The sequence below is a fragment of the Lacerta agilis genome, chromosome 18 (genome assembly GCF_009819535.1).
Source record: "Lacerta agilis isolate rLacAgi1 chromosome 18, rLacAgi1.pri, whole genome shotgun sequence".
In the NCBI taxonomy this organism is placed as follows: domain Eukaryota; kingdom Metazoa; phylum Chordata; class Lepidosauria; order Squamata; family Lacertidae; genus Lacerta; species Lacerta agilis.
In genome coordinates, this window is record NC_046329.1 from 9,212,250 (window position 1) to 9,225,683 (window position 13,434).

Here is a 13,434-nt window from a genome sequence, read left to right on the forward strand (position 1 = left end):
GAGGAGCCAATCACAGGGCAAGGTTTCGTTACCTGGTAGTTTTGAGTTCAGGCGCGACGAAATTCCCTGCCTTTGAGAGACTGTCCCTTTCAGGAACTGGAAAGCTGGTGTGCATTTTATATATAACATAGAATCATGTGTATATAATTGTTTTCATATAGATCTGTATCTATAGCCAAGCATTTTAATTGATGCCTATGTGTATTTTTCAAACAGTTTTAAATAATAATAATAATATTTTATTCTTTCTTCCATATACAGTGGTACCTTGGTTCTCAAATGCCTTGGTTCGCAAACGTAAAAAACCTAGAAGTAAGTGTTCTGGTTTTTGAACGTTTTCCGGAAGCCGGACGTCCGGCACGGCTGTCGGCTATCGTTTCCTTGGCGCCAGCACCAATCAGAAGCCGCGCCTCGGTTTCCGAACATTTCGGAAGTCAAACGGACTTCCGGAACAGATGAAGTTTGGCACTTTTGTTTCCGCTATTTATTTTGCGTTTTTGAGGCTTTCTCGGTTCATTTGTTTTGGTGACCGTGCGGAACCCAGTTCAGCTACTGACTCAGGATAAAAGCCCCCCACCCCCCAATCCAAACAAGTAAGGAAATAATAATAAATTTAATGTTTTTCTTCTGCAATACCGTCTTAATTATTTTGTAGTACAGCACATTGATTTTTGCTTTCGTTTTATGGATCAACGGTCTTGTAAAATTCATGTTATAGTGTGTGTTTTTTTAGGGGTGGTTTTTAAAAGCCTGGAACGGATTAATCCGTTTTGCATTGCTTCCTATAGGGAAGTGCGCCTTGGTTTTGGAACGCTTTGGTTTTGGAACGGACTTCTGGAACGGATTAAGTTTGAGAACCAAGCGACCACTGTGCTGGGTGTTGTAGAAGGAAGCGAGTGCGAATCCCACCAACCCCCTTTTATTGGAGGCTTTCAGCTGTTTGCAAGCCGAAGGAAATAGCTCAACGCAACAGATCCTTTGAGCCCAGGGTACCCCCGAAATTCAGCTGAAAATGCCACTTTCATTTGCTCCTTGCAAACAGCGGGAAGCCTGCTAATTTTGATAATGAACCTGATTTGCAGTGGGGGTTGGATAATTTCAATTGCCACTGTACCTTGCCTCGGGTAAGGCAACTAAAATATAGCCAACTTATGTATTCCTTTGGTTACTCGGAGCTGCCTCCGAAACTTCCCGGTAGGAAGATTCAGGAGGCCTCGCTTGCAATTTGCTCCCTGCAGGTGCTGCAAAAGAGGATAGACTGCCTGCGGCTGTGGAAGCTCCACTAAAAACAGTGCAGCGTTGTCGTTTTTTTTTGCACGAGTTGCAATCTTGCTGAATTTGTCCTGGCTGCAAAACTGAGGTGTGTGTGTGTGTGTGTGTGTGCAGCTTTTATTGAGGGCTGTGAGTGCGAAAGAAGCCTCACCTCGTCGCTCGGGGTTGCCCGGCCGGCTCTGGGCTCCATCGCCCTCCGAAGCCACTGCCTCTTTGCCCGATGCTTCAGATCCGCTCGCTGCCGGGAAATCGCCGGTGGTGTAGCTGTTTTTTCTCGCCCGGGCCAGCGGAGACCTGTGGGGACCGGAGACCCTCAGAAATTTTGGGAGAGTCCGTCGAACCCAACCCGTTGCCAAAATTGGCAGGGCTACCCACTTGGGGAGAAATTCTAGCCCAGTAGCATCTACAACTGATGGGCAGAGGCTTGCCAGGGGCCTTCCTGGAATCGTAGAATTGCAGAATTGGATGGGACCCCGAGAGTCATCTAGTCCAACCCCCAGCGAGTCAGGAATCTTTTGCCCAACGTGTGACTCGAACCCATGACCCTGAGATGAAGGGCCTCGTGCTCTACTGATGGATGTGCACGGAGCCTCAGTATAAGGCAGCTCCCATGACCTTAGTTTTTCAGCTAGCAAGACGAAGAGGAGGTTTCTAAATTGCATATATTGAAAGAGCCCAAAGACAAAGATTTAAACTGTCCATGGAGGCGCAGGTCAGTTCTGTGTCCAGGGCAGCTCCATCTGGTACGCAGGATGAGACCCTCCCTGCCCGCAGACTGTCTCGCCAGAGTGGTGAATGCTCTGGTTATCTCCCGCTTGGACTACTGCAATGCGCTCTACGTGGGGCTACCTTTGAAGGTGACCTGGAAACTGCAACTAATCCAGAATGCGGCAGCCAGACTGGGGACTGGGAGTGGCCGCTGAGACCATATCACACCGGTCCTGAAAGACCTGCATTGGCTCCCAGGATGTTTCCGAGCACAATTCAAAGTGTCGGTGCTGACCTTGAAAGCCCTAAATGGCCTAGTATCCCTGGAGGAGTGTCTCCACTCCCATCGTCCAGCCCGGACGCCTGGGTCCCATCCCCGAGGGCCTTCTGGCAGTTCCCTCCCTGCAAGAAGCGAGGTTACAGGGAACCAGGCAGAGGGCCTTCTCAGTGGTGGCGCCCTCCCGTCAGATGCCAAGGAAATAAACAACTATCTGACATTATTATTATTATTATTATTATTATTATTATTATTATTATTATTACCGAATGCTACAGCCGCAAAGCTTAGCAATGTGAGTCAAGTTGCCTGCTGTAGCTGAACACAAGCACAGTCCTTTAAAATCATAGAATTGCAGCGTCGGAAGGTGACCTCAAGGGCAATCTAGTCTGACCTCCTGCAAGGCTGGGTTTTTTTTTTGCCCAACGTGGGGCTCGAACCCGCAACCCTGAGATGACGACTCTCACGTTCCATCTACTGAGCTATCCAACCTTCCCAGAAACGCCATGGGGGGGGGGTTGAACCCGGGGCCTTCTGCATGCAGAGCAGTTTTCTCTGCCTCTGACCTCCCGGAGCGCCTTTCCTCGGGAACTGGAAAGGGCCAGGGGCAGGATTCGAATCCGGGACCACCCACCAGCTGTTGTTGGAGACGTAGGGCTCGAAGTCGTATTGCGTCTCGGGCTCGTCCCCCCGCTGCAGCTGCTTGACGTGTGACGCGTACTGCTGCCCGGGGTCGTAGAGTTTGCTGCTCTCGCAGAGCGTCTGGAAGTAGACGGGCAGAGGAGCCGTCTGCATGTGCATGGTTTGGAAGAAGGAGATCGTGGCCTGGAATGCAGAGACGGGAAAAAAAGGAGGGACACACGTCAAGAGGAAAGGCAGCTGGAGGTCTGATCCATCCCAGTGGCGTAGCGTGGTGAGGTGGTGCCCGTAGGGATGCAGAACTGTTTGGGGCACCGAATTTCGACACCTGGTTCTGTGCCGACACAGCTGTGCGCTTTTTGTTGAAAACGAACCGGGAAGCGACCTCTCCAGACACCGGAACAGCTCTTCTTTTCTTATCTCTGTTGTCGCAATGCACATGCGTACTCCGTCCATCCCCCTCCCCTCCCCGAGGCCCCGGGCACTGGCAACCCATGCTACGCCTCTGATCCGACCCCAGAATCGTTGGAAGTGTAGAGCTGCAAGTTGTCAGCTTTGCATAATTCAGCTTCCAGCAAGAAATCAAATTTACCATGCATTATTATTATTATTATTATTATTATTATTATTATTATTAAAAAAATAAAGTGAGGCAATTCTAAAGGCTATGTGTACACCACCATTCAAAGTGAGCACAGAACTCTTGGCTGTTTTATTGCAAAAATCAACAACACAAAACTCCAGGATCTCGACTCCTGCACAGTTTTCTAGACCCTACGGATGTGAACGTTATGGTCTGTGGGCATTGCAGGATTCCTCACCAGTTCAAGATAGAACAAAGGAAAGCAGTTGCATTCCATCAGGTTCCATATTTTGGGCTCTCCGGAGTCTCTTAGAATTGTTGAGTTGGAATTGGGATCCCCAGGGTTCATCTAGTCCAACCCCCTGCGACTCGGGAGTCTCGGCTGAAGACTCCCTGACCCACCTCGGCTTAAGAACGCCCGGCGAAGGAGATCCCACCGCCTTTGAGGGAATCTACTGTCGAAGGGCTTTTACCCTCAGGAAAGCGCCTCCCCGCCCACATAATGGATCGGCATCAAGGCATTGTGGAAGGGACCACGAGGGTCTTCTAGTCTGACCCCCCTGAAACACAGGAATCTCTTGCCCAACGTGGGGCTCGAACTCACGACCCCGAGATTAAGAGTCTCTCGCTCTACCGACTGAGCTATCTCCAGTGGCGTTAATATATAGAATATTAACATTACATATCAAATATAGGGACTGCGCCCCTGCCCACCGACCCCACACAGTAACCCCCAGAGCTTCCCCTCTCTGCCCCACACGTCTTCTAAGTTTGCCTCTTCCCTTAAGCCTGCGGGGTTTCAGTTCGTGGAAATTCCAGGGTTGTGACGCAATGGGGGACTGCGTGACGACAGCCTTAAGTTTTTATGTCTATAGGAAGAAGGGAGAACTATGGTGGGAATCTCTGCCGGGCATCTCTTCTAGGGAGTGCGGTGTGGGGGGCAGCTGTGTGGGGTCGACTCAGGGGTTATCAGCAAGTCACCCTATTGCTAGCGGGAAGATTGCTTGGCACAGGGACAATTTTGCTTCATCTAACAAGGTTCATATGCCACTCGATGGCGGGAATAGCTCTGTGTGGTTGGACAGTTACAGGACTTTGTTTTTTTTATGACCCATGGGGCGGGTTCTTCGAAAGGGAGGGTATAGGGTAAAATATCAGAATTTAAAATGAAATGGTATTTCATTATGGTTATGACAATTGGATATGGACACTGCGATAACGGACAAGGCTTTGAAAGATAAACTCTGGGACCACAAGGGAGGTAGGTGTACGAGTAATATGGAAAATTTTGGTTAAGATAATGAGAAAATACGGAAGTATTTTGAGGCGGAGGTAGAGAAATGTTAAATAGAAAAAAATGATGAGATGGATTTTAAATTAGAGTTAAAGGGGGAAAATCTGGAACGATGTGATAATTTGGAAATCAGTAAGGGGGGGGGATGAGGAAGTCATTGTAAGAAGTAAAGATTGGAATTTAATTGACTGGCCTGGGAGGAGGGTCAGCTCCATGTCATGATTTGGAAAATATGTGGTTAAATGATCTTTGCTACCTCTGTGAGAGGGGGGTTTGGTGTCTGTTGCTCCCCTCGGTGGGAGAGGGGGGAATCTGGAATGTTTAACCATGTATTGTATTGTATTGGCTTTAATTGGTTTGTTTTTTAATTGGAAAATCTAATAAATTCTTTTTAAAAAAAGAAAAGAAAAGCTCTGTGTGGTTTGCAAGGAACATTATCAACAGCGGAACGGTCTCCATCAGGAGGTGGTTGGCTCTCCGTCTTTGGAGGTTTTTAAGCAGAGGTGGCATGGCCGTCTTTCTTGGGTACTTGAGCTGAGATCCCCGCCTTGCAGGGGGGGTTGGACTAGATGACCCACGGCTCCCTTCCAAGCCCAAGGCTCAAAGTTGGGCACAGGTTGCCATTTAAAGAAAAAGCAAGTTGCTAGTCCTCATAGCGCCAAAGAGACATCCGCAAGCGCGCCGGCCAGGAGGTCGGCAAAGCAGCTGCTCCGAGCCCCCGAGAGACCCACCGATTTGATGATCTGGTCGCTCTGCTTGACCACCTCGTGGAGCTGCCGCAGGGCCGTCACTTTCGTGTCCTCCAGCTCCTGCTTCTGCGTGTTGGCGTCGGCGATGCACGTCCGGTAGGTCGCCATCGCCTCGTCGGCCTGGAGCGGGCAAGGAGAGTTAGCGTCGCCAAGAGGGGCAGGGGGTGGGCAGCGAGGACAGGAGCCCCCTGTTATTTCAGCTCAAAATAAAAGTGGGGGGGGGGTTGACCCTAACCATTTAAGCTTCTGGAGTAAGTCCCCTACGAGGAAAGGATACAACAACACCTTGGTCCTCAAACACCTTGGTTCTCAAACACTTTGGTTTTCAAACTCCGAAAACGCGGAAGTGTGTGTTCCGGTTTTCGAACGAGTTTTGGGAAGCCGAACGTTTGACGCGGCTGTCGGCTATTGTTTCCGGGGCGCCTGCGCCAATCGGAAGCCGTGCCTCTGTTTCCGAAAATTTCGGAAGTCAAACGGACTTCCGGAACGGATTAAGTTTGGCGCTTTTGTTTTTGCCATTTATTTTGTGTTTTTGTGGCTTTTCCGGTTCATTTGCTTTTGTAACTGTGCGGAACCCAGTTCAGATTACTTTTTGTCACTGCGAAAATGGATAAAATCCAAACAATAAACTATCATCAGTGCAGAGAAGGGGAAAAAATTCATTTTCATCATCTACAATACTGTCTTATTATTATTTTATAATTGATTATTATAATCAATTATACTGTACATTGATTATTGCTTTCATTTTGTGGTACACTGATTATTGCTTTCATTTTGTGGGTCAATGGTCTCGTTAGATAATAAAATTCATGTTAAGTTTATGTTTTAGGGGTCGTTTTTAAAAGTCTGGAATGGATTAATCCATTTTGCATTGCTTTCTATGGGAAAGCGCGCCTTGGTTTTGGAACGCTTTGGTTTTGGAACGGACTTCCGGAACGGATTTAGTTTGAGAACCAAGGGACCGCTGTATAATGTTTTGAGTTGAGAACGGCCGAGATCACCTTCCAATGGAATATGCAGAAATGGCGAAACTTACCAGAACAAGAAGAAATCAAGATAACAAACCTTTTATAAAAGAATAGAAATGGCTTATCGAATATTTACAGAAAAATTGGAAACAGATAAAAACGTTAGCAGGATGACCGTAATAACCTGCAGTTTTCATAAGTGTACAGCCACACCTCATGTTCCGTTTGCTTCATGTTAGTTTTTTCAGGTTGCGTCCCGCGGCGATCCGGAAGTACCGGAAAGGGTTACTTCCAGGTTTCGCCGCTCATGCATGCGCAGTAGCTCTAAATTGCGCTTCGCACATGTGCACAAGCACCAAATCGCGCCGTACACCTGCGCAGATACGGCGCTTGAGGTTGCGGGCTTTTCGTGTTGCGAACGGGCCTCCAGAATGGATCCCGTTCGAAACCAGAGGTACCACTGTATCTATTTACAGCAGATAATTAAATGAGCATGTGCAATGAATTTGGATACGCAGTAGATATTTTTAAAAAACAACAACAGTTTTAAGGAACCGCAGAAAGGGGAGGGGAGAAGGAAGTCAGGTTTTGAAATGACGAATTGACTGCAAAACTAATGAAATGCGTGAACCCGAAAAGTATTAATGAAAACTTTAAGAGAAAAAAGGAACGCAGGTTCCCGTCTTTGTGGTTCTGAAGGATAGCAAATTGGACATCAGCCTCCCCTGCACAGATTCGTGACCCTAATTTCAGGGGCCCATTCCCAACTTTCTCACCCACCTTGTTCCTCGCTTCCTCCTCGAGTCGCCTCTTCTTGTCCAGCGCTTTAGTGGTAGCTGTGCTGCTTCCGGCGCCGGACCCCAACTGCTCCTCTTCCGCTTTCACCATCACATGCTTGGCTTTTTCGGACTCCTCCGAACGCTGCATGTACATTTGCCGGGCTTTCCTCAGGTTGCTCTCGGCCTCTTGCTATTTGGGGGGGTGGGGTGGCACACAAGTTAAGTCCTGCCCACCTAGCAGTTCGAAAGCACGTCAAAGCGCAAGTAGATAAATAGGTACCACTCCGGCGGGAAGGTAAACCCCCAAAAGCCCCAGATCCTCACCAGTTTCCGCTGAGCCCGGTGCCACTGCTCCTTGACCTCTTTCCGGCGCTTCTCGTGCTCAAGGCGCCTGGTTGCCAGCAGCTGAAGAGGAAAAATAACAGGGAGGGATGAGGAGTGGCCAAGTCCTTTGGGTGGAGCTGAGCGACTTCTGGTTTTCAACATACAGCGATACACCGGTACGTTGGTTCTCAAACGCCTTGGTACTCAAATGCCTTGGTTCTCAAACACCGAAAACCCAGAGGTAAGTGTTCCAGTTTCCAAATGATTTCCCGAAGCCAAACGTCCGATGCGGCTGTCGGCTATTGTTTCCGGGGCGCCTGCACCAATCGGAAGCTGCTCCTTGGTTTTCGAACATTTGGGAAGTCAAACGGACTTCCGGAACGCTTTTGTTTTTGCTGTTTATTTTGCGTTCGTTATATAGATCGTTAAATACGGATGTGAAATATTGGGACCATTTCGATTCTGTGATTGGTGAAGGGGTTAATTGATTGTCGGCTTTCTGGCCTCCATACACTAGCATCCAGAAAGCTTTGTTGTTTTTACTCTGAATTGAGTCAAATAACTGTAACCATTGTTGGGTGGCATATTTTTGTTTCTTATCGGCCAGAATATAGTGATGTTTTCTTTTTTCATCTAAATAGGCGGGTTCTAGTTTGGTACGGTTATTTTTGAAGGCTTGGCGGAGTTTTCTTTTAAGTTGGAAACATTCATCATCAAACCATGGGCTAGCGCTGTGTTTAAGTGCCCAAATTTTAGGCGGAGTATTAAGATCTACGAACATTTGAAAAATCTCATTATAGGTTTTCAGAATATCCCTATGGGAACTGATGTTCTTTAAATTTAGTAACACTTGTTTTCTCAAATTGATTGTAAGTTTTTGCCCCACTACCGCACTCATTTCTTGGGACCATTTTAGTTGGGTCATTTGTTTATGTTGGCAAGGTCCTGTAATGTTACAATTGGTGATTTCATTCCCAAACTTTAAATTGATAGACGGCAGTAGTGGTTGGTGATCGCTTTCAGTACGCATTCCAATTTTGAAGTCCATAATCAAGTTTACAATACTATAAGGGACAAGGATATAATCGATAACACTGCATCCTCTGGGGGGGAAATGTGTAAATTCCCCACTTCCATCCCCTTTTGTTGAACCAATCTGTTTATTTTGCGTTTTTGAGGTTCATTTGTTTTTGTGACTGTGTGGAACCCAATTCAGCTATTGATTGATTGATTAGCTGATACGCAAATCCGGCGCTGCCGCCACATCTGAAAAAAACAGGGAAGGAGCCCTTTCCACCAGCTCCTCTCTTACCTGCAGGAATGTTTCCGACCGCAAGGTGACGGCCGCTTGCTGGGAGTTGACCCCGTACTCTGCGTCTTGTTCCAGCGCAAGGGAGTAGATGGAGAAAAAGGGCATGAAAGGCTGGAAAGGAGGGGAAACGGGGGTCAGTTTGTGCAAGGAGCGAAGAGGACTGGACCAGAAGGCAGGCAGAACGCAGGTCCTCCGAACCTGTTGCTACGGAGTTGCTCCGAAACTTAAGTTCTGCTCAGTGCCGACCGAATGAAACAGAGAAATCTTGCATCGCTTAGCATCGTAGAAGTCATTTATGTGCAAAGACCCATTGTCACAGGTGGGAGGGACACTTGGACCGTGTTTTTTGGTATCCACACATGTGTAACAATGTAAATAAACATAAAAATTAACAACCAAGTACCGGTAAAGTTAGGAAACAGATGACCCAGGAAGTATGGAAGGAGTGGAGGATATTTAAAGAATACTTAAGGAATAGCGGTATAAGTGGAATCCTAATGGCAGATGCTGTCTGAACCTTTAAAGTAATTAATAGAGACTTAAGGATGGAAAAATATGATTTGTAAATGAAATCTATAACTGTACGCGACATAAATATAATAGTGTGAAATGCAATAAGGATAATTGGAGGTACAAGAATTTATTTGTAAATAAGAAAATAAAAGGATAGCAGTATGTATATGTTTATTTTGTGTGTTTGTGTATGTGTCTATGTGTATTTGTGTTTGTATGTGTACTTTTTTTAAATAATAAAGAGAGATATTAAAAAAAATAAACAACCAAAATTTAAACTACGTTCTTAATAAGATACTGAACGTTTTGCTAATTTTTTAAAATTATTTTTATGGATATTTTTGACAATTTTATTAAATGCTAAAGTATTGTCACGGGTGGGGGACAAAAAAAGGACATGGAGCTTGAGATAAGTTTGATTTATGGAAAAACTCTGTGAGTTGGGAGGTGGATCCGTGATGAACTCAGCATATCTGTTTAAAACGATGTTTATTGGTTACAACCGTGCAATCAGGAATCAGGTTTAAGAAATTTAACGATGCGAAATTAAGGGGGAAATGCTGCCACGGGTGGGACAACCATCAGAAAACTTTTAACTGTGAAGACTACGTGGGTGGACTTTTGAAAAGGAGGTCCATAAACTAAACTTCTTTTGTCTTGAGCTTTAAAAAAAATGGTCAGACTGCGCGTTTGGAATCTTCCTCGCCAAAGTCCAGCACTCATCTAGCATTCTTATCAGGTTCATTTTTCATGGAATGGCCCTAGAGCTAGGCAATTGATGAATTCATAGTTAAAGCAAATGGCTAATGTTCCGCTGGAAGAGACGCGGGTGGCACTATGGGTCATAATAAATTCAGAAATAGCCACACCCCACTGCATTATGGGATGGCGGTCTTACCTCCTGGCTGATGGTCTGTTTGCAGGAATTAACCATCTTCTGAAGACCCTTGGCAAACTCCATCTCTGGGCAGAGGGAGGGAAAAGAGAGTGTATTTTTTAAAATAAAAATATGTATTTAAAAAAACACCTTTCTTGCAAACTCTAGATTTCCCTTCCCTGGGTTATTGTTTCAGACTAGGACCTGGGAGTCCAAGATATTCTTTTAAACATAATTTTCAGAAAAGGACGGCAGATTAAGTCGATGGATTGTGCTGAACTGGCAAAAATGACCGGAAGAATCAGAAATCGGGGAGATCAAAATAAGGAATGGAGAAAATTTATAATTTATCTAAAGAGGGGGGGGGAACATTGCAAACAATTAAAACGGTTAGCAGGACTGGAATAACACTTGTAGGTTAATGGTGAATTTGGGGCATAATGGAGATGCCATGCAGCCAGTCCATGCAGAATGTAGGCACCCTATATATAGAAAGGAGCAAACCCGTGATATTTTAGGGAGCAGTCTAGCAGGCGGGGGCCATGACTTACATCCTAGGAGCCTACGCAACACAAAACACAAATTGCCGCTGTTTTTTGTGTGGAATATATGCTATATGGTCATTTACGGACCTCATAGGTATCTCAAGCCATTTGCGCATGCAGAATGTAGGCACCCTATATATAGAAAGGAGCAAACTGGTGATATTTTAGGGAGCAGGCTAGCAGGCGGGGCCCATGACTTACATCACAGGAGCCTACACAACACAAAACACTGTTGCTGGATGCAGGTTTTACTTTATTTGTTTCTTATCTTACCTTTTGGAAATGTGCATTCAGGTGTTTTTTCCCTTTAATTTTTTTTGGGAGCCCTCAAGAGAGAGGGGCCCAAAGCTATAGCTTTGTTTAGCTTAAACGTAAATCCGGCACTGTCCACAACAGAGGATAGGAAATCCCTGCCAGTTCCCTCGCTCCCTTGCCCTGCTCACCTAGGGCTGTCCTCTTCTCCAGGTAATACATAAGATCCTTCATATACTTTGAGACGTTCTTGGCGTAATGGAGAGCCGCCTCGACCCCTCCCTCGCACCTCTGCAGAAGGACGTCCACCTCTTCGGCCGACAGACGGACTGGGGAGGGAAGCGGAGGAGAGGCACGGAACGTAAGAAGGGGCTACCTAATGGTCAGGTGTCCCTTTACCTTTACCTTTAGGCATGAACATACGTCCAGTTTTTAGAGGAACCAAAGTTTTCATTTACAGGTAGGTAGAAAGTGAGGAGGAATCGAAGAACCTTTTAATGAGGGTGAAAGAGGAAAGCGCAAAATATGGTCTGAAGCTCAACATCAAAAAAACTAAGATCACGGCCACTGGTCCCATCACCTCCTGGCAAATAGAAGGGGAAGAAATGGAGGCAGTGAGAGATTTCACTTTCTTGGGCTCCATGGTCACTGCAGATGGTGACAGCAGTCACGAAATTAAAAGACGCCTGCTTCTTGGGAGAAAAGCAGTGACAAACCTAGACAGCATCTTAAAAAGCAAAGACATCACCTTGCCGACAAAGGTCCGTATAGTTAAAGCTATGGTTTTCCCAGTAGTAATGTACGGAAGTGAGAGCTGGACCATAAAGAAGGCCGATTGCCGAAGAATGGATGCTTTTGAATTCTGGTGCTGGAGGAGACTCTTGAGAGTCCCATGGACTGCAAGAAGATCCAACCTATCCATTCTCAAGGAAATCAGCCCTGAGTGCTCACTAGAAGGACAGATCCTGAAGTTGAGGCTCCAGTACTTTGGCCACCTCATGAGAAGAGAAGACTCCCTGGAAAAGACCCTGATGTTGGGAAAGATGGAGGGCGCAAGGAGAAGGGGACGACAGAGGATGAGATGGTTGGACAGTGTTCTCGAAGCAACTGGCATGAGTCTGACCAAACTGCGAGAGGCAGTGAAGGATAGGCGTGCCTGGCGTGCTCTGGTCCATGGGGTCACCAAGAGTCTGACATGACTGAACGACTGAACAACAACAAGCCGTGTTGGTCTGCCATAGTCAAAACAAAATGAAAAATGAAAAAATTCCTTCCAGTAGCACCTTAGAGACCAACTAAGTTTGTTCCTGGTATGAGCTTTCGTGTGCATGCACACTTCTTCAGATAAAGTTTCCATATGCATTTTAGCACAGAGGGGGGCTACCCTCTGGAACCCCAGCGTGCTGTCGCCCACGAAAGGAGTGTTCGATTATCTACAGCCCTATCAAGGTCCCATTCGTGGGGTGTTGGATCAATGCGCAAACATGAGTGAAACCGGTGCGCATTGGTGAAAAGGGCAGGTCAGGCCAGAAATCCGCGGCGGAGACTCGCACTTACTCGAAGTGAAACCTTCCATGCCGTCTGATATCCCTTCGCCGCCTTGCCCAGGAATTCCCCCGTAAAGATTTTCCATAGACTGGGGGGCGAGAAAATGCAGTTAGCCTTACGACCGAGGAATTTCCAAGCACGCGAAAGTCGGAGATGCACACAAACACACACACACATCTAAATATCTTTGATCTGGGAGTTATTGTAGTTCAGGGAAGTGTTACAGCCTGGCAAAAACACCCCAGTCCCAAGGAAAAAGGCCTGGGGTATAAATCATTTACAGTGGTGTCTTGGTTCTCAAACGCCTTGGTTCCCAAACACCGAAAACCGGGAAGTAAGTGTTCTGGTTTTCAAACGTTTTTTCGGAAGCCAAACATCCGATGCGGTTGCCGGCTATCGTTTCCGGGGCGCCGGCGCCAATCGGAAGCCGCGCCTTGGTTTCCGAACAATTTGGAAGTCGAACGGACTTCCGGAGCGGATTAAGTTGGGCACTTTTGTGTTCGCTATTTATTTAGCGTTTTTCTTTTTGAGGCTTTTTCATTTGTTTTTGTGACCGTGCGGAACCCAGTTCTGCTACTGACTGGCGGATTGTGTGACTGCGGAAATGGATAAAAAAGCCCCGCCCCCCTCCAAACAATGACTATCATCAGTGCAGGTAAGAAAAAGAATTAATTTTAATATTTTCTCTTCTACAATACTATTCTTATTTATTTTATAGTACAGCACATTGATTATTGCTTTCATTTTATGGGTCAGTGGTTTCGTTAGAGAGTAAAATTCAGGTTCAGTTG

At 46.4% G+C, this 13,434-nt stretch overlaps 1 protein-coding gene across 1 annotated transcript in view; it reads right to left on the bottom strand.

The window, feature by feature from the left end:
* The window catches only part of ARHGAP45 (Rho GTPase activating protein 45), a 35,818-nt gene that overhangs the window by 12,875 nt on the left and 9,509 nt on the right, over positions 1–13,434 (bottom strand). Inside the window, exons 6-14 of the mRNA XM_033136915.1 lie at positions 12,653–12,731; positions 11,287–11,424; positions 10,320–10,384; positions 8,909–9,019; positions 7,597–7,677; positions 7,274–7,462; positions 5,505–5,642; positions 2,892–3,082; positions 1,424–1,566 (exon numbers count right to left, since the gene is read on the bottom strand). Of these exons, the coding sequence (XP_032992806.1) occupies positions 1,424–1,566; positions 2,892–3,082; positions 5,505–5,642; positions 7,274–7,462; positions 7,597–7,677; positions 8,909–9,019; positions 10,320–10,384; positions 11,287–11,424; positions 12,653–12,731 (1,135 nt within the window). The remainder of the gene's footprint in view (positions 1–1,423; positions 1,567–2,891; positions 3,083–5,504; positions 5,643–7,273; positions 7,463–7,596; positions 7,678–8,908; positions 9,020–10,319; positions 10,385–11,286; positions 11,425–12,652; positions 12,732–13,434) is intronic.